General features: G+C 48.8%; 1 protein-coding gene across 10 annotated transcripts in view; it reads left to right on the plus strand.

The window, feature by feature from the left end:
• Nucleotides 1–16,112, plus strand: part of LOC111853604 (storkhead-box protein 2-like) — a 38,251-nt gene extending 22,139 nt beyond the window's left edge. For 4 of the 10 annotated variants that reach the window (XM_023830690.2, XM_023830693.2, XM_072707127.1 and 1 more), the window contains 3 exons: nucleotides 4,680–4,832; nucleotides 9,177–11,463; nucleotides 13,442–16,112. In XM_023830690.2, the coding sequence (XP_023686458.1) occupies nucleotides 4,680–4,832; nucleotides 9,177–11,463; nucleotides 13,442–13,646 (2,645 nt within the window). In that variant the 3' untranslated portion in view covers nucleotides 13,647–16,112. Of the gene's footprint in view, nucleotides 1–4; nucleotides 1,042–1,065; nucleotides 1,401–3,696; nucleotides 4,833–9,176; nucleotides 11,464–13,441 lie in introns of those variants that run through there. The other 6 variants (XM_072707128.1, XM_023830704.1, XM_072707131.1 and 3 more) reach the window with 6 other exon arrangements.
• The last annotated feature ends 5,061 nt before the right edge of the window (nucleotides 16,113–21,173 follow it).

Here is a 21,173-nt window from a genome sequence, read left to right on the forward strand (position 1 = left end):
CACATTAGATCCTCGAGGAATTCTGCTGATGGTCACGGGCATTTCGCGGGGCGCTTCTACAGGCAGGGCTGTTTTATGTGCGCTGTCATGGCACCTTCTTTTTGAGTGGCCAGGATTGTTGCTGTGTCAGAGAATTTTCTCAGATAAATTCAGTAAAATGATGAGAATTGCAAATACAGGGCGGTTAAATGGGAAGGCGTGTGTCCGTGTCCGTGTCCGCGGGGCTCTTCACGCCAGGTGCAGCCCGCAGGCTCCCCGTGATGAAGTAAACACGACCCCCCTCCCCTCTGCGACTCGCTCCCTACATCAGCAGCTGCTCCGCAGCCAGGATGATGTCATCCCCAGAAGAGCGAGAGACAGCCGCGTGGAACAAACTAAAAAAAAAAAAAAATCAAAGCCACTCGGGCAACGTTTTGCTGTCCGTGTTTAGTAGAGTGATGATGTCATCAGCCCCAATCTAGCTTCTGTTCCCCCACTGCCCTGTCGTCATTAAAACCGCTCTCACTTTTGTCCCTGGGGAGCTGGGGGAGGGGGGGCAGTGGTCTCTTGTCCTTAGCTAATTAGATAACAAAGGAGGATCTGGTTCCCCCTCCCCCCAAACACGCAGAGGCAGCAGTCACCCCCAGCGGTCACCTGCTGGGGCGTCGTGTGTGCGTGTGACGTCGAGTCCGGCGTGCAAAGCGCGCTTCTCCATTTTTCATTACAGAGGAAAGCAGCAGCTGAGGAAACAAGTGGGGTTGGGGGCGGTGACCAGGAAGCGTCGCCATGACTACCGTTTTAGCGGGCTGCCTGCCTCAGCTTCTGTGAGGGAGCGCGTGCGTGCGTAAGTGCGTGCGCGTGTGTGTCAGTAGGCATTACCGGGGGAGGGAGCTCGCAGTAGCTGTGGCTGCCTATCCTGCACGGGATTGGTCACACCTCTCTCGTCTTTGTGTGGACCGGAGCATGCTGGGTAAGACCCCAGAGTGAATGCTCATTTGTCTGAGGGCTGCTGAATCTGAAGAGTCTGCTGGGATTTGGCAGAGGAGCCCAGTGCAGGCCAAGGTACTGAATATCTTATCGCTCGCTCTTGCTCGCCCGCCCGCTCGCTTTCCCCCCCACCCTGCCTGCTCTGGCTATCCCCAGCTCTGTTTTTGCACCCTCCTCGTTTTGTTTGCATTAATTAGCAGCGATTTGGAGCACAGGCTCCGGCTGAGTTATGAAACAGGATGGGGGTGGGGTTGTATTGAAGGTGCGTGGACAAAGACTGCTGCCAGTGAGGACTTGTTTACTAGCAGAGCGTCAGAAGAGGAATCTGTCTCGCGATTTTTTATTTATTTTTTGGTTTTTCAGTACTGTTATCCACGGCTGCAGGGCTCATGGCTGTGGAGCTGAAACTAAGAAGAATGCAGCAGGAATCTCAGGTCATCTGCCTGTGTTTGCGAGCGTCCCTGTCCTCCTCCCCCCACCCCCGCCCCCCTATCTCTCACCCCCACCTCGTTTCATGGCAGCTCCGGGTGCTGTCCAGCAAAGCCCCATCTTCAGTCTCACATGGATGGGGGGAGGCTGTGTGGTTTTTCTGTTTTACCCCTGTAGCCTCTTGCCTCTTCCATGGAAGTATAGGGGCTGATTTTTTTCACCCTGAACTCAATCCCCCCGCCCCCCCCAAAGCCAATTTTTGGATTCTCTCTCTGCCCCCATTCTGGGTGGCTGTGGGGGAGGGGCTGTTGGTGGCAATTCTGGCCTCAGCACTTAGACTGTCTGAATGAGCATGAGCTTCCCTCCTTGGTGCAAGTGTTATGACACACCACCTTCCCTTCGTCTCTCTCTTTCTCTCTCTGCTGAGGGCTTGGGCAGCCATGACGTCACCCCCACCCCATCTGCATCTTGTGGCGTCCTTTAAATCCGAGGATATGGATGTGAACATGCATTCTGAGCTCCAAGTGCTTGCTAGGAGGAAAAGTAGTCTGCCAGGTGTCCCACTCTGTGTCATTGTCCTCTTCGTTCTGTGCCTCGTACCAAGGCTGATCTGAGGCAAAGTTGGGCTCTGTATGTAAGAACCTATGTGGGGGGAACTCCTGTTTGTGTGTTTGGGCTGGCCGACATGCTCTTAGGTCTGCGGTAATGTGGTGATCTGTGGTGTGGTGTCCTGCCTTTTGGTAACACAACTCGATCCGGGTTAGCGAGTTACAGATTTAATTAGATGTTAGCCTTTTGGTAACACAAACCGATCTGGGTTAGCTAGTTACATAGCTAGTTACATTAACTTAATGTATTCCAAAATGTGTGTGAAAGGGCATCACTATGTGCCTACAGTGCAGTTGCATCTGTTGTCGTTTGTATGTGTGTGCCCCGTAATCTGCAGGAACATGTCCAAGCATGCACCCCAAACACTTGCACGTTACTACTTTTAGGGATGGGAGGGTCTGTCCCTAAATCACAATGATCTATAATCAAAGTTTTGTGAGCAGCCCTATGTTTGTGGATCATGAATTTGTTCTTCCCATAGTTTTTTTGTGTGGTTTCCTGCCCCCCATCTTTGGCTGGGCTTCTCTGGTCCACTTCTGTATTGGGGACCCGGTGTTTGTCAACACCTTTAAGGATCCGACAGCCAGGTCACTTGTTACTCGGGTGCCGTCACTGAAGCGCCCTTTTGCCATGGCAGTGCTACCACGTTGTCTGTTTTTATTTATTTCACATTGTCACGCATTTATCAGAGGATGTAAAACTAATTTCACCTGGTAGCCATGGTGCAGTGTGGTTGTGGGGTTTAATCCCCCTTTCTTTGTTTGTGTTCTATTATGGCAAAAGGAGGGTCTGCATCTTTATTGCTGTTGTGGAAACACCCTAAAAGAAAGTTCCGGCACTTTAAGCCACAGCCCTATGAAACCCGGATGGAGAGATGTTCCAAAGTGGGAAAGCCGGCTTTTCAAGTGTTGACATAGAGGCCATTTCGACCTCGGGCTCTGAGCTTGTAGACTATGCATGAATATGTATATTACTGCTACTGAGAGGTTGTTCGGTCACTCTGATTTATTTCATGGACATAATAGGAGAGTCAACTATCACCTGTCGGTCTTTGAATTCCTTAAATTCTGGCCAGGTTAGACATGTTGCCTCTCTTTGGGAGACACATTTTATAACGGCGCTTGCACAGAGGTGCTGCCATGTTTAGGGGTTTGCATTTTTCTCCAGCTTTATGGCTGAAATATCTCCATCTTTCACTTGGGCCTCCCCCTTTTACAATGAGTTCAGGTGTTGCTGAAGTCACTGCCATCTCTTCAAGTCTAACCTTAGGAAAAGTACACCATTATTTCTGCCATTGCTCTATGTTGTTTCATGCAGCGTCATACACACCACTAAGGCAATGTCACCGCTGTCAACTGTGAGCTTAAAGAGACAGATTCCTTTTAGCCAGATCAGTTATCCATTTGCATAATAAAAGTGTTGATTTTTTTTCAAAATGCTGGTATTGAACCATTTTCAGAACTCTAGTTCCGTGGTTTTTTCAGTACCGGTTTACTGTTCAACCCTAGTCTCTGAGGACAGGAGGTTCTGCTAGGCACGGGAATAATGCATTTTGGTGGTGTCTTTCACAATGATTTCTGCTGCACATTAGGTTGTGTTGAATTTGTGCCCCTATAACCACAGTCAGTCTGTCACATGACCCAACTCTGAAAGGTCATTCTGTTACAGGTGTTTCTTTCTTGCCGCTTTCAGGTTTGTATTGGCCAGGATGGAACAGTGTGGCCTGTGCCCTGGAGGCGGCTGTGAGCCGTGACTCACGCGTTCTGACGCTCTGCACCTGACAATGCAGTCAGTGATGGCCTGTTTACCGACACTGCCACCTCATATCTCCATGGTGGCTTTCCTCTGTTTCAGTGTAACATGCTCTGCTGGTCAGTATGTGCCTCGTTCTTGGTCCCGGAGAGTGTGCATATGTCCGTGCATCTACATGTAATGTTAGCTTCAGCTGTATCACTGGGCTGTTCACTGACTGTGTTGTCTGTTGCTGGCCTGCCTATCTCAGCGCCACCCAGTTCCCCCTCTTCTTGCCCTTGCTCCTGTCTGACCCATCCTGTTCTCTTGGCATCCTCAAAGCCACATGCCGCAACCCTGAAAAGGCCTCTTATGTCCTGGCAGTTCCCAGTTCCGATCCATCCCCCCACCCCCATTAAAACACAGTCACGTTTCCCTTTTTATGTGTCAAACTTCTGGTAGCCCTGCCGACTGCTGGCAGTGGTTGTGTGGCTGTCTATGCCCAGGGCTCCAGGAAGTCACTGCCAGTCTGTCCCTCTCCCACTGCGAATGCCCCTTTCTATGCCTCTTCCTGGCACTTGACCGGGATGGGCTGAAGAGGGTGGGGGGGCTTTCTTGAAATTCAGTGACTCCAGTCGGAGTGGTTAGAGGGTCACAGAGTTCATTCACTAGGCCTGGGGATGACATGGGGGTTGGGGGGCCCTGCGTTCGCTCGCTTGTCCTTAACTTTACGTGCTGCTGACACTACGATGAAATACTGTGTTCTGTCATTTCTTCATTCTCTTTAAGGAGTTTATCCGGTGAACATTGATTAAGGTGTATGACAGGTCAGGTGTCTGGAATTTCCCAAACATCCAGTGTCTGAGGGTATTGAGGTATTGAGGCTTCCCCTGCCTCCTGATCTCTGTCTGTGTGTGACCCTGCTGTTCTCCTCTTCCCCACAGGTGATGTGTCTCCGATCAGCATGTCCCCCATCAGTCAGTCGCAGTTCATCCCGCTGGGCGAGATCCTGTGCCTGGCCATCTCAGCCATGAATGCAACACGCAAGCCGGTCACGCAGGATGCTCTCATGGAGCACCTGGCCACCTGCTTCCCAGGTGGGCCCGCGCCGGCACGCCGCGCTCATTTGGCAGCAACTGCACGGTGTGAATGAAATGCTGGGCTCACTATCCTGGGTAGCCTGCATATGAACTATGTTTGTAACCCTATAACAAAGAACGTTTTCACACATTGTTGTTCCCTTCCCCTTCAAAGCTGACTTTCAACTTTTCAAAAGGTGTTTTTTTTTTTTTTAAAGCCTTGCAGGGGCATTTCGCCTGGTCTGTTTTCCATTTTCCCAAAAAAATGCACCCTGAGGTTAGGCAAACATTTCACAAACTCAGCCACAGTCTGGAGCTCTACAGTCAAACTTTGGTTTTTCATTAAAGCCTCTTACGGTGGACATGATATTCTCAAGTATGCAGAAATGTCCACATGAGCAACACGGCCTAATGCGTGTCTGTGAGTCTGCCCCGATTCACAACGGACGGCTTAACACAGTTTAGAATCGGTCGTGTGGCTTGATTTTTAGCTGCAGGATGAGGTCACCGCTCAGTAGTCTGTCACTGCGCCAGTGCATTTATTCTACTATACCCTCAGCTTGGAGGGACATCACTACACCAGGACTGCTGTTGTAATGTACCCTCAGCTTGCAGGGACATCACTGCACTAATGCTGCTGTTGTACTGTACCCTCAGATAGAAAGGACATCAATGCGCCAGTGCAGTTACCTTGCTTTGCTGTCTACTCAGCAGTATGTTGAACTAGTGGGGCAGTGCTCTTACTGTACTGTACCCTCAGCTAAAAGGCACATCACAGGGCCGGTGCTCTTATTGTACTGTCTAAGGTAAGATAGGCTAGTGCTGTTATTGTGCCAGTGCTGTTATTGTAGTGTGCCCTCGGCTAAGAGGGGTGTATCTGTGGCAATACAATAACCCCACCACGTTGCCAGCTCAGTAGTGTCACTGCACCAGTGCTGATATTGTACTGTACTCTTCTTTTAAGCAGCCTGTCATTGCTCTAGTGCTGTTATTGCACTGTGCTGGCCTCGAAGCAGCCTGTCACTACTCCAGTGCTGTTATCAGGCTGGGTTGTCCTTGAAGCAGCCTGTCACTGCCCCAGTGCTTTTACTGTACAGTGATGTCCTCTAAGCAGCTTGTTGGTGCGTTCCATTTGCCCTCGAAACTCAGAATCCCAGCCTGATTCCAAGTTTTCAAGTCGGAAGTGAAGACATGCGCGCTCCCGTTTCTCGGAGATCCGAGAAATATCTCGGAGCAGCACAAAGGATCCCGAGTTCAGAATCCAAGATGGCTGCGCCCTTTACCAACAGAAGGGAAAGTTTTGGTTTTATACTGTTTAAGTACTACTTCTCATTTGTGGCTCATTACATCGGTCGCACACACTATACCGTCCAACTTCTGTGGACGTGTTGCTATGGAGTTTTATACGTAAAGCATCGTGCATAATGTGTTAACAGATATTGCTTACAATGGCTAACAATTAACCGGGCTAGAATTGGATTTCATGATTAATCGGATTATTTGTCGGATTTAGGGTAGTTCAGGCAAATTGGAAGTGAACAAAGATAAAGGCCATTTAAACTGAGGTACCTTAAATCCGGCAAGATGTCCAGCTAAGCAAAAAATCTTGCTTTTTGATACCGGTCTATGGTATTGCTACTTCTGTGGCAAATGGAATGCATCCGACTCGGTTAATCTCGGCAACCGAAACTCGGATCCGAAGGCAAATGGAATGCACCATGAAACTGCACCAGTGCTGTTATTGCACTGCGCTGTCCACAAAGCAGCCTGTTACTGCTCCAGTATTTATAGTGCACTGCATTTTCGAAACAGCCTGTCACTGCTCCGGTGCAGTTAGTGCACCATACTGTCCTCAAAGAAGCTTGTCACTGCACCAGTGCTGTTTTTCCACCACTTTTTGATGGTCGGCCAGTGAGAGTAGTGGTTGGTCCTTGTCTTGTAAACTGTTAGCTGACAGGCTGTTATGTAATGTTATGGGAGGGCTAACAGGCTGACCAGTTGACAGTGCTGTGTTCCACTGGACAGTGAGCATCGTGTCGACAGCAACACCCCGGTAATACACGAGAAAGACTGTGAAGTAGAGCTGCATGATATTTTATCGTGATTATATGGCTCACACACAATAATCACCAGAGTTTTAGACAACGGGCTTAAACAAATGTCCAAGCGCTGGCTTTTCGGTACTATATGCACGTTTACTTACGCCCATAATTTGGTAAGCAGATAAGTAGTATGCCTGAAATATTAATGAGAGGCATACTGTGACACCCAAAAGTTAGTAAATTGTGTGTTCTTATGTTTAGTAAACGTATCGGATTTTAAACTGCAAAAAGTACCACCACACGACCAACGTCTTTTTACCTTGTTTCTCCACTGTCTTCTCTTTTGAAAAATGTTGTGGCTGCTGAGCTGTCCCTTTCTTCACCGCCACGTCAGTGCTTATTGCTTCTACCACATCAGTATTATGTGGCGTGCTCTGCTAGCTGAATTTATTAAACATAAGGATGCGCCGAATTTATACAAATTCACAATACACCCAAAAACATTAATATATTTCAGGCATATTTCAGGCGTAAGTAAACGTGCATATAGTATCAAAAGGCCTGCGTTTGCACAAATGTTTAGTGCCGTCTTTTAAAACCCAGGTGATTATTGCGCATGCACCATGTAATTGCAATTATATTGCAAAGTGATATCACGTAGCCCTACACTGAAGAGTCAGAATGCTGTCTCTTGACTGGATTGTTGATGCTTTTGCCAAAGTCTTTGCTGTGTAGCAGTCTAACGATTCCCCAGCGCTGCTGCAGCAGCACTGGAACCGGTGTGAGGCGCCGAGCATCTGATCTGGGTGCTGGTGACAGATGGATGTCATCACTGAGCACTTTTAATCTCTGTTGATCCTTGTCTGTGAGGTTTGTGGTTGATGGGTTGAAGGGTCATGTGACCTGCTGCTCAGTGCCACTCCATGCAGACATGTCAGCTTTTCCAGCTCTCTGTCGCTCTGCTCTTTACAGACGACAACACTCCACCGGTGGTGGTGGTGGTGGTGGGGGGGGGGGGTTGGGCAGTGTGGAGGCTGGAACCCCCATCTGGCCTGCAGGGGAAACCCTGTGTGGGGAAGGCTGGTGCCGTGTGCAGCCTGGGTGGGCATGGCAGTCTGTATCTTCTGACTGACGCATCAAGATGCAGTAAAGAGCCCAAGCCCAGACACCCTGTGCGGAACAAGGCAACAGGGTTGTGTCTCAACCCTTAGCATGTTGATGCTGACTGTTGCTCCTGAGGGGCCTGGCAGTGGTCTGTGTCAGAAGTGGCTCTGCTCAGTAGTGGAGGGCGCCACCTCGTGTTCAGGAATCTAAATGCACCCGTTGTCACTTGCATGTTATAGACGCGCCTGCATCTTGCAATGAGAGAGAATTGGACTCCATTCATGGAGTGACGCGGTTGCTCTCTGGAAAGGAGGAGGGATTAAAAAAAAAAAAAAAGTTGCGTCATGTTGGTATGGCAACTAACTCAGTATGATGTAATGGCAGGCAACATTTAAACCTGTCTAGTTAAGGGTAATCTACTGTATTAAACAGCCAGATAGCTGCGTCCTGATTTGACATGTTAACCCTAAGGAGACCTGGGGATACCATGCCCCCCCATCATAAATTCCACAGTGAGGGTGAAATCAGACTATGTGCGAAACCCCGGTCTTTCCTGACCAGCATGGAGGCAGGCGTCTGGAATGTTACGGTGACCGTAGCGATGTCTCGACATGGCAGGGATTAGGCGGGGGAAGCTGAACATGTGTGGCAGGTTGGAGGCGTGACTTTCGGAGACACTGTACCCCTCCCTCCCAGCACGCACCAACAGCCACAATGAAAATTAAATGGCCAAATTTAACTTTGCGGCACTGAGGTATGGGCACCGTCACTGGGCATTGTGACGCAGGGACCGCTTTTCTTAACGTCAGCCCTATACTCCTCTGGCCCATTCCGACAAAGTTGCACATCTGTCACTGGCCTGTAGGAGGCGGTTGAAAATGAGACATGTTGCATGTGAATCTTCAGAACCCCTCCCCACCCCCCTAAAAAAAGAACTTGCTGTCTCTCGGCATTCTCACATGAAAATTTAGATATTATAATAAGAAAGAAAATATTTTTTCAGGATGGTCTCCTCGCGTCTTTTGCGTATAGCCAGAGAGAATGCCAGCAGAAAGTTCCCGTATAGAATATCTGCTGGGAGGTGGGAGGCTTTTGATAGCCTTATAGCATCCTGCTCCTCGTTGCTGGGTCACCCACAAGCACATGAAATTTCTCAGATGACCCAGGTGTGCCAAACTGAGGCTCATTTATACATTTCTACCTCTCCACCTTGCAGGTGTCCCGACTCCGAGCCCGGAGATCCTCCGGCACACGCTGAACATGCTGGTGCGGGAGAGGAAGATCTACCCAACCCCGGAGGGGTACTTTATTGTGACGCCGCAGACGTATTTCATAACGCCCTCCCTCATCAGGACTAACAGCAAGTGGTACCACCTGGATGAGCGGATCCCCGAGCGGCCACAGCAGCAGTGCACCTCGCCACAGTCAGGAACCATCACACCATCAACATCGGGCTGCGTCCGGGAACGGCCGCACTCCAAAAACCACTGCGACTCATACAACTCGTACCGCGATGACCTGCACAGCCTGCATGCCTCGACCATCCAGAGGAAGTCGCCCAAGGAGCCCAAGGAGTCATACCCGACGCCGCCACCACCTGCGCAGCCTCCGGCCCCACACCCGGCCCCGCACCCTGCCCCTGCCACAGAGAAGAGCAAGAGTAGCCTCAATGTGTCATACAAGACGGACACCCTGACGAAGCGGAAGGAGGGGGGAGGGGGCGGCAGCGGGGGTGGAGGCGGTGGCAGCGAGAAGCAGTCAAAGAAGTTTGGCCTGAAGCTCTTTAGATTGAGTTTCAAGAAGGACAAGACGAAACACCTGGCCACGTTTTCAGCCCAGTTTCCCCCAGAGGAGTGGCCGCTCCGTGACGAGGACACGCCCACAGCCATCCCACGCGATGTGGAGATGGAGATAATCCGGCGTATCAACCCGGACCTGACGGTGGGCAATGTGATGCGGCACACAGCGGTGATGAAGCGCCTGGAGGAGGAGCGTGCCCAGAGGAGTAAGGCAAACTCGTCGGCACAGCAGAGTGCGCGCAGTCGGCGGAGCCGGGCTCACCGCAAGGCGCATGGCAAGACCCGCTCACACAGCAAGACGCGTGCGTCTCGGGGCGACCCATCTGAGGGCTCCAACCTGGACCTGGCGGGCGAGCGGGACTACCGGCTTTACAGCTCATCGCTCGTACGCTCGCCACGGGAGGGCACGTTCTCGGTGGAGCGCGGCCGTGGCAACTGCCTGGTGCACAGCAACCCCAACATCGTGGAGTCACATTTCCCTGTCACACCCGAGTGGGACGTCTCCGGGGAGCTGGCCAAGCGACGGACAGAGATGCCCTTCCCTGAGCCATCAAGGGGCACGTCGCACTCCAAGGTGCACCGGAGCCACAGCCACACGCAGGATAGAAAGTCACGCAACGAGCGCTCTGACAAGGCCAAGGAGCGGTCGCGCTCTATGGACAATTCCAAGGGCCCCCTGGGTGCTGCCTCAGTGGGCGCAACCGACGACTTTGACCGCACCACTGATGACCGGAGCCGATACTACACGGACGATGGCACCCTGCGGGCCTCGCAGACCACGCCGCACTACTCCCGGATGGTGCTGTCGGGCACCAAGTTCGGCTCTGAGATGTGTGTGCCCGACTTAGGCAAGGGTGGCCCTGAGGACCCGAGGCCATGTGGCCCGTCGGAGAAGAGCAAGAGCAGGGATGCAGTGTCAGCATATGGAGACCCAAAAGCGTGCTCGCCGAAAGCCCTTGTTGTTGCCGCCATTGCCGCGGACGATTATTTCCAGTGCAATACGTCCAACGAGACTGTGCTCACAGCACCATCCCCCCTAGGCAAGCCTGAGCGCGAGACGCCGACGTCCTCGGATGCCGTGCGTAAGAGCTCGCCTTGTGAGCGGCAGACGCCGCATCCCCTGGAGTACAAGGAGGACGCCACTGCCAAGGCGCAAAATGGCGGAGGGGCACCGGCGCCGAGCCAAACGCCGGAGGCCAATGTGGACAAGAGGAAGGAGATATTCAGTAAGGACACCCTGTTCAAGCCCCCGCATGGCACGCCAGCGGCAGCCTATACGGAGGGCGGCCACTCGAGGCCGGGCACGCTGCGCAAGTCTCCGCATGCCAAGCCATCGGAGGTCCCCGACTGCTCGGACCCACAGGCGGCCTCCACAGGAGTGCCAGTGCCACCAGGCCAGGAGCAGCCTCCTGGCGCCGAGGCGACATTCGACTACTATAACGTGTCAGACGACGACGACTCCGAGGAGGCAGCGCGCAAGGCATCGGCAGAGGACGGGAAGGCACGTGAGGGCGGCGGCACCATGCAGTGGCTGTTGGAGCGTGAGAAAGAGCGAGACCTGCAGCGCAAATTTGAGAGCAACCTGAGTCTCCTGAGCCCCCGGGAGACGGAGATGGGCGGCAGCCAGAAATCGGCCCACTCGGCGCGGCTCGACAGCATGGACAGCAGCAGTGTCACTGTGGACAGCGGTTTTAACTCCCCACGGTAAGGCCTTCCTGGGGGAGGAGCTTATCGGACACATTTGATTCCTCAGAGGCCACTTGTGCAAGTTTGCCTATGTTTATTGTATCATTTTTGTTTGTGTATTTTTTTAATCCATTATTTGTACTGTATGCTCTTGTGTAGTGCCAATGTTATTTGCCATCCTCCATTTGTTGTTTGTGATTGTGACTGGGGGGGAGGCTTGTGATTGTGGCTGATTGAATCCGGGTCCCAGTCTTATGGGGGACAAGACAGACACTGTGGCACTGGCTGAGCCATGCGACTCTGCCACGTATGAGTACTGTTGCCATCGCCAGAGGTGGTGGTTTAATTGGCAGCGCTTCCTTTATGAGTCTGGGGGGGGGGGGGGGGCTACATGAAAAACAGTCTTCTCTTTGTGCCACGGACAGGTGTCATGGACAGTATGTTAATAGGAAACAAAAAGCAATTTGGACAAGGTCCTTTGGTACCCTGTGGTCATGTGACTTTTTTTTTAAACACCTGTTTGTGGATCTTTAAAATGTCACCAATTAAAGAGATGCGGTGTTTGTCTCATCTGTTTGTCCATGAGCCCATTGGCGGCATGCTTAGATCTCTGATATGATCTGGCCGATCCGGTCAAACGACCGTTGTTCTCGGCTTGCAGGTGCCCCCCCCCCCCACTTAAAGGATCATCCATACCCTCTGGACTGGGAGCTTTGTAGGTGTGTTCATGTGTGGGCAAGTGCTGGCTCTAAGCCTATAGATGGGAATATGGTTTATAAACGTCTGTATAAATGTGCTCTTTTCTCACAGCATATGGTAGCTCTGGTGGTGTGAGCGATGCTCTGGCTGTTTACTAATCTTTTTAAACTTGTCCATATCTCTGCATAATCAAGATTTAGACAGCGGCTCTGGCAGGGGATGCCTGGCCGGTCGCCGGCCTGTATATATAAATTAATGGCCCCTAACGGGCTCACTAGCAGACTGCAGCTAATTTCACTGCCTCTGGTTCACTTCACTCACCGTTTCCTGGGTGAGTCATCGTCCGTGATGATGTCAGTCCCCGCTGAACCAACACCCCCCCAGTCTTCCCAGTATCTGGAAATGCTGTGATGCGGATGAAGATTTTTTAGCGGACAGCGACGTGATCGTGCATGAGATGGGAGGCGTGATCAGCCCACCAGATTCAGGGTCTTCCACCATCAACGATGGAGGGCATCCCATCTGCTTTTCGGCTGTGGCCTGGATTTGTATCCGGGTCCCGGTCTAATAGACGCCACATTAAGGCAGTGAATGAACGTGAGCAGTCGACTCCTTGTGTTAAAATAGCCAGCATGGAATAAGGGGAGAGGAAACACCAGCCGCCTCAGCTTGAGTCAGTATGGAGAGCACTGTAGCGCAAGAGACTGGGGGGGCCATTAGTGGCAATGCTGTGCTGCAGTAGAGGGACAGGGCACCACCGTTAGAGTATTCTGCTCTCCTGTGGGTTTGGCTTTTCACCTTGAGCTTGGGTAGGCCAGAGAAACTTCTTGTGGTCCTGTGCTGATGATTAGGCTGATGTGTGGGTGTGTGAAGTGATCTGTCATCCATGCCTCTCTCCTGTTATCCTGGCTTCTTGACTGAGACCCTATCAGGTTGTAAGTATCGAGGCCGCTCACTTTAGCTGGCTGCAGAGGTTTCACCTGGGCATAAATCCTTCCTATCGCATTTTCAAGTAGCTTGGACAGTGCTGGGGGGGGGGGGGGGTGGGCAGAGTATAGCAGCAGACATCGGTCGGTTCAGTCTTCGGTAGAGAGATGTGTCAGTGTGGCAAGCCGACTTTAATGTGCTTTCCTCCCTTTCTCTGTCTCCTTTTTCTGCCTCACTCCCTCTGACCCATTCCCCATTGGCCCCTCTAACCCCACCCCCACCACCTTAATTTTCCCCTCCCTTTTTTCTACCACCCCTAACCCCATCTTGGTCTGCCCATAACCCCGGCTCTGCGCTGTCTGTGCGGCAGCACCCGGGAAAGCCTGGCATCCAACACCTCCAGCATCGTGGAGAGTAACCGGCGGCAGAATCCAGCGCTGAGCCCCGGTCACATGGGTACTGTGGCAGCTGGCCTACCGCCCTTCACCTTCCGCGCCATCCCGGAGCCACCTGGCACGCAGCCGGAGAAACTGCAGAAGTCGCCCAACTGTCTGGCCTCCATCACGAGCGTTTGACAGGTGGTGGGAGTCCACGCCCTCCGGAGACCGAGCAATGCCCCAGGCCACGCCTCTAGCCACTCCCCCAGCAACAACCCCGGAAACGGTTCCATCGCTCCCCCGCTCATAAGACTCAAGTAAAACCAGTGAAATGGATTAGTTTCTATTAGAACGTTTTCCCCCAGAAATTTTGGACCACGGTAATAGAGGAGGGATGTCCATCACGTGAGCCGTCACTTTCAATCAAAAATTAGAATTTTCACTTTATTTTTAGCGATTTGTTTCTCTAGTTTTTGTTTTTTACTCTTAGTCAGGTAAGAAAACAATCTCCCTAAAATATGGAATATCTGTTGGGTGAGGTATCACAGCTGATGTGTTTTAAGTTTGTAATTTTTCTCTTTTTTTTGTGAACGCACAAGGGAAGCCTGAGGAAATTGCAACAATGTGGTTTCTATAGTCTGTATCACATAGCAAGAAGGAGTTTTCGCATGGATGTCTCACTTGATCTGCCCCTGACAGAATCATCTGGCATCGTCCCAAAGCGACACCATAAAGTCTGGCTTTTTTTTATCCTTGCGTCCGTCCTGCTAGTGTGAGCTGATCGGAGTCAAGCGTAGTGAAGAATGTAGTGTTCTGGGTCTCCTTTGGAGGCCGTTCACCTCTCTGGATGGGGGCACCCTGTGATTTCAGGCCATATTTCAAGCATCCCTGCCGTACCAAGAACGGCCCCTTAGTGGAGGTCGTGGGGGTCTTACGGTTAATCATGGCATAGGGTGTCTTGCCTGGGTCCCACTCTCTCATGTGGCTGGGAACGCTTGATTGAAACTGCTCGGGATAATTTGCACATTAACCGTGCTGGGAGGTTTGTTTGGGAAGCTGGTTGTTTTCCTCCCTTTTATTTGTGGTTTGTCATTTAAGGGCATCACCGTATAACCCAGCCAGTTTACTGGTTACAGACCAGTCAGGCAACTGGTGCCAGTGCCCCGCCCCCCAGTCAAGGGGTTGTGTCTGTGTTGACGCAGTCTAGGTTTCGTCACAAACGTGTAACCGACACATTTCCATGAACTTTATTTGGATGAAATGCTCTCATCCAAAGTGATGTACGAGCAGGGCTGGACTGGCTGTCTGGTGTACTGGGCGTTTTCCCAGTGGGTGGGAGGTTTGTGGACCAGCCAGTTTTTCATAGGGGACTCCAAAGTTCTGGGCCGATTTTTATTGCCAGTGCAGTCTTGCATACGAGTCAAGAAAATAGCACATAACAAGCATACAGTCGTCAGCATTGATGACACGCATGCTCGGCCGCCTTGGGATCAATGTCCTGTCTTAGTGGTAAAAATCCATGTCGCTGCCTCGGTCACCAACTCACCCTAGATCAGTTTGGAAGGTTCCTGTTTTTTTGTGACTGTTCTTCACACGTTTGCAGCTATGATAGCCTCAGGGATCTGTCCCGGAATTGAGTTGAAAGCGTTGGGGGTGCACGCATCCTTCTTAGATTTCAGTTTCTACCAGTCGTCTCTGGCTAGGCCTGAGTGTCTATCGATGACCCTGATGCGAAAGGTGTGTGTGTTGTTTTCTCTGTACCGAATGTGAGCATCAGTCTACTTTGGTTCTAGAGAAGCTGTGGAATTCTACCCTGACGATACTTTATTTTTTAACTGGTTCATGAGTGCCAATGAAATGCAAGGAAAGCACAAGAAAAGGGTGTGACGATTCAACGAGTTTGTGAGAAGTAGTGAAGTCGAATGAGGTTCAAGGAGTACAGCCTTGGTCGTTCACATGATACGATGGGGTGAAAGTGGCGGGCGCGTGACGGCACACGTGTGTTCTCCAGAGGGGCCTCCGAGTGAGCTGCGGAGAGGAGCCCGTGTGGGCTTCATCTTTGTTTTGTCCGCCTCCACTTTGTTGGGACTCATTAATGACCTGTCTTTTTGACGACGTGAAAAATGCAAAGAACCGAAGGCCCGAGGACGCCTACGCCATGGCATCGCAGGTTCCTTCTTTATTTTTGTCTGCATTGTTTTTTTTTGGAATCTTTTTTTTTCTTTTTTTTGCTGTTTTTTCCTTTGGAAATATAAGGGGAGAATCGCAGATAGGACTGCCTCAACTAAACACGTTTGCACTGAAAAGTCCGGTCGGCGGTGACCCACTCGTCCTTCAGGAAGGATGGCCTGTGAATATGTAAAATGTTTCATATGAAATGATGGCGGTCCATGAAATGTCTTCCCTCAACATAATCGATTTCTAACAGCGTCCAATAACATTGTTTTTAATTGTGAATGTGTACCATATTGTAAATGCTGTCGCTGGGTCATGCTTAGTATAATAACTGCCGAGGGAATGGGGGATTTCTTTTGTAATGTCTATAATATTTGAAGGTCCCTATTTGTGTAGTAGTGCTGGTCCCTGTTCTCGTAGTGTATGTGACAAGCCCACTGGGGATGGTGTCATTTACTTTTTAAGACAATAAAATGACATGTTTGGTTACGTGGCCGTGGTCATTTCGCGGCCTGTTGGCACGTCCTCCTCCCGGCCCTGTTCCAACTTGTCCACGGACTACTTTGGCAGGTGTGTCGTCGATGGCGCTGAGACCTCCGAGGTGAGCACATATGGCAAAATGGTATGTCTGTTACTGTATTTCTTCTGTGAAAAGGTGTTCATTTTTAAATAGTTAAAAAGGCAACAAGCCCTATGGGATTCCAGCATCCCAGGTGAGTTCACACATGCTGCTTCATGTGTGACAGCAGTATTAATGTCGTACATGCTGGATGGCACTAAGCAAGCCCTCTAGCAGTGAAACGGCGGAACTGCCACTTAATGTTGGCGTCAGTGATGTGTGTACGGGGACCTTTTGAAGGCTTATGGGGACGTTCACACCAGCAGACGTGGGCACCTAATGTGTGGGGTGGAAGCTGGCCCGGTCCTCCGTCAGGTATGTGCTACTGGTAAAATGAAATTGAACATGAAAGTGGTTTCACCATAGGAAGGGTGGATGAGGACCAGACGTGAGGTCCGACCTGAATGGGAAGCAGAAAAGGCCATGGATCATCACATGTGGGGTAACATCAAGAACACCACAGGGGTTATAATTTTAACTGTAATGAGTCCTGTTTGGCTCTAAAGATGATACAATTATCATATTAAATGTAGTCAGTTTGGGTATTATGTGACAGCTGTTTGAGCAGCAATGTGTCAGTTTATGTGGGCGTTGCAGGAAATATTGCAGGAAACTTGAGGACTTGGTGTAGAATCACCTGTCAGAATGCATTATTGGGCTGTTGAAGAGCCTTAACAAGAGAAACATCTGCAGTTTTGCTAGTGTTAGAGGGCAAGATAAAGTCTGTCCCCTCAGCGCACCGTGTGGTAAAGGCAGTGTTTTAACAGAAAGTGACCACAAGGGGGCAAAAAGAAAGGGTCCTGTGGGTAAGTGCTGTTTTAGTTGGGTATGGAGAAGCACAACCATGCAGTCTGAGTATAGGGCCAAGGCAATATAGATGTTTAAGCAAGAACAACATTGTGCTACTGATCCTGCATTTGGCACAGTGATGGTGACTCTTCCTTGTGGTGTCCCCCCACCTGTATTTGGCTTTGCAGCCGTGTGTCTGACGCTGTACATTTTCCACAGGTGGAGCGACAAGGAGCTCTCAGAAAAGATGGAAGGAAGCAGGAGGCTTCTGAACTCGTCGCACTGTCTAATAAACTTAGAGAAAATGTCCAGTACGTGCACCGTCTTTTCAGGGTGTAGTGAAGTATCACAAGTGTGCAAGACATTCTGGATGCTCTCACTGTCTACTATGTATGTGGCACATGACAGAGTGTGGAGGGAGAACTGGTAATGGCAGAACCATTGGTGTATAGCAAGGCTGAAATCGACAGGTTGTTGAGTGTTATGATGGTATTGTGAAAGGTTGGCCTGTTTCCGTTTCACCTTTAAGAAATGTGTGTTGTAATCAGTATAGTGGGATTCTTCTCTTCGTCTGCTCTATTTTTTGGCGATCATGAGAACAGAGGCTGAGCCACTCACCATGATGTAAATGGTGTCTGCGTATACCACAACCTAACTACACAACAAACCGGAGGGGACCATTTTCGGGCTACCCCGGTTCCCACCGCCACAACCATTGCAAACGATAGAAAATGAATTTTTTTACATGCCTAGTGAAGATTCTCTGAAAATGGCAAAATGTCCCCATGGGGCTTTTTAACCAATGTGTGTATAGGTGGTGTGTGGAAGTGCGCCCCCTTAAAACTTAAAAGTGGAACAACTGTAATTTTACAGCAAATATTATAATAATGTGGAGAAATCGCCACTATAACACCTGTACTATTGGCTGAGATGTACTTTTATTGTTTTTTTTTTCTATTTGAACATCTACTATTATCACTGCTTTTCTCTAAGCATTTAAATGATACTGCCCAGCACTTTGCAAAATGCTATCTTACACAACTTCATCAAAGCAAAATGTTTCTGCAAGCAAATAACTCCATCAATGACAATGTTCACTGAAAATGAAAAGTAGCCACTGTGTTTAAACCACGTGTTTAGTTTTATTTTGGGAATGTCTGTGTGCACTGTAGGTATCCACCTACAGCCGTCTTCAAAACTCTGAATTAGTCATTTGCTAGTTTCCTACTGACACTGATTGTACTTTTAGCAAACTGAATACTATTTATGTCACGGATACCAGATTCAATACTACAAGATTGCACATTGCAGTGTATAAAGGCTGCCAATTGACCAGAATCCAAGATTTACTGAAATGACAATGCAACAAAATAGCACACTCAAAAAGAGAATAATCATACGGTATTATATACTAAAAAGGCATCAATACAACAAAATGACCACAAAGTCCTGTACTGTGAGAGTGTCACTGTCCCCCCAACTGGATGCCTGTCCAGTACTAAGGTACATGGCTAATTACGCATACTGGGCTAAGGTAATCAGAACAGGAATGAGGATTCACAGCAAAGGGCTTCATGCATCTGTGTATTGTTGGTTATTATGGGAAACTTTTCTCCATAAATGTAATTGAGAAGTATTTGTGGGTTTCCAGCACCAAGTATGCAAGGGACACTATTGTTTCTATAATTTTTTTAGGCAAATGTGTATTTTCTAGTGCTGGGCATGTTCATCACATATCAGAAGAGGTGGTCGTTTGGCTCTATCAAAAGCCTGGATCCAGGCGTAGCCTAAAATTTGCTATCAAGTTATGTATTCCCCAAAGGAAAGGTCGGACATTCTGAAAATTGTGTTTTATTATGTACCAAACTTTTAAATACTCTACCTTGATGGTTCCTATGATCTGAGGATGTTCTCTATACTAAATTGCAAAGGCATTTTTGATATATTGATCTGTGTTGCCATGGAAAGGTGAGTAATTCACATGTCATGCCACTAAAACAAGAAGTGTGCAGGAAGGAAGCACTATGCATTGAACAGGATGACAACTTTTACATGAAAGTTCAAACATGAGACATAATCACATTTTCATACCAACACTGACCTGAATGGTATAAAGTCATGCTTGACCTATATTCCTGTCCTGAATTAAACCAGAATTACTCTGCATTTCACTGGGCTTATCTGGTCCCCACCGTGACCATCCCTCGCCCAATAGCAGTAAGCACAGAACTTTCTAGAAGCTGTGTGTTCATCTGTAAGTCTCCACTGCTACCACTCTTCCTCAACTGAAGCAGTGACTTACAAGGGCTGTTATCTAGTTAAATAGTGTAGAAAACTGGTAACTAATTATGAAAAATGACAATTGTTGAGTTAGAATATTTCATCATGATTTCCGCAACAAATCCAGACCTTTTTTATTTAGAAAAAGTGGTTAAACTTGTCACTACAGATTAGCAGAATGACGGTTTTATTCTATGGAAAATGAAAGACCGATCTCTCAGGATCCCCAGTAACGACCGATCTGTCAGATTTAATAATGAATTCTAAACATGTCCTTTTAGACTGTTATATAAGGGGTTAAAGAGGCGATGAAATCTCTCGTCCTCCACTATGGAAAAAGAATGGCTGATCCTCCAATAGCTCTAGTGCTGCTGACTTGGAATATTGATAAAGATTAAATGTCTTATTTTTCAAAAGGGAGATTTTTTGCTATTTACAGTGCTAAAGATTTGCAAAGAGTTTCTTTTATATATTTACAGTGATACTTGACATCCCAAATGTGGTAAATGGAGGGTTATTTTTACTATTTACAGTAGGGATGAAACTGTTATCGGTTTCATGGTAAAGCAAATTCCAGATGGTTAGTATTACCGTTTCAAATTTTAATTATCATTGAAAGTGACTGATTACTGCACTATGAAAAACTCACTGCCCAGCATGAAGCACAGTCAGCGACAGTCTCCCGTGCGCAGGTACAGCATCCACGCCGGTTCGCTTTGTGTCACTGACAACATGGCGGAAGGCGGCAGGTAACCTTTGGTGGTGACGGCGCTCCTGAGCTTTTTGATGTCTGTGTATTTGATATGGGTTTCATGTGTTTGCATAAGGTGTTGTCTATGTAATTATTTTGATGCCAATGCAAACAAAAAGCGCATAGCTCTAATTTTATTTATGGTTCTCAATTTTAAAGTTTGTGAAATTGTTTGTGTATTTTAAGTTTTAACATTTTACTTAACATTTGAACTTTACCGCAATGATACTGATAACCATGATAATTTTGGTCACTGTGATCTTCGTACTGTTTCATCCCTAAATTTTACAGTGATGCTTGGCCTACCAAATGTGCTAAAAGGGGAGTTTTTTCCTATTTAGGTTTATGGTGATATTTAACATACCGAGTAGGTTTTTTGTTTGTTTATATTTACAGTTATATTTGACCTAGCAAATGTGTAAAAAGAGGTGATTTTTAAAATCTTTAGTGTTATATAAAGCATTTAAATTTATACTGATACGTGAACTAATGTGTCAAACGTAGTTTGTTACTGTTTAAAAATTGTTAGCCTTCTGCATTCAATATTGACGTAATTTTGGTATGCAAATTTATGACGTCACAGGGCCCCACCAGTCTGTGCAGTCAGGCCAGGCTTCCTTTGTGAAATCTCTGGTTTTGAAGTGATAGGCGGGTTCAGGGGGCTGAATGGGGATTGGCTGCATGAAGTGATAGGCGGGTTCAGGGGGCTGAATGGGGATTGGCTGTATGAAGTGATAGGCGGGTTCAGGGGGCTGAATGGGGATTGGCTGTATGAAGTGATAGGCGGGTTCAGGGGGCTGAATGGGGATTGGCTGCATGAAGTGATAGGCGGTTCAGGGGGCTGAATGGGGATTGGCTGTATGAAGTGATAGGCGGGCTCAGAGGGCTGATTGGGGATTGGCTTTATTTCTGGTTTGCTGTAACTGCATCAGAAAGCATGGTAGCATCCCACCAGGTAGCAAAAACATGTTTGTGTGTGTGTGGGATGAGGGTTGAGTACTGCATGAACCAGGGAAGTAAGAAGCACACCAGGGAGGCTGAGTGCGAAGGGGTATCATTTTTTTCTGCACAATTAATAAGACTCAAGACAGCAAAAGTCATCTTTGACATG

The sequence above is a fragment of the Paramormyrops kingsleyae genome, chromosome 25, assembly GCF_048594095.1.
Source record: "Paramormyrops kingsleyae isolate MSU_618 chromosome 25, PKINGS_0.4, whole genome shotgun sequence".
Taxonomy (NCBI): Eukaryota; Metazoa; Chordata; class Actinopteri; order Osteoglossiformes; family Mormyridae; genus Paramormyrops; species Paramormyrops kingsleyae.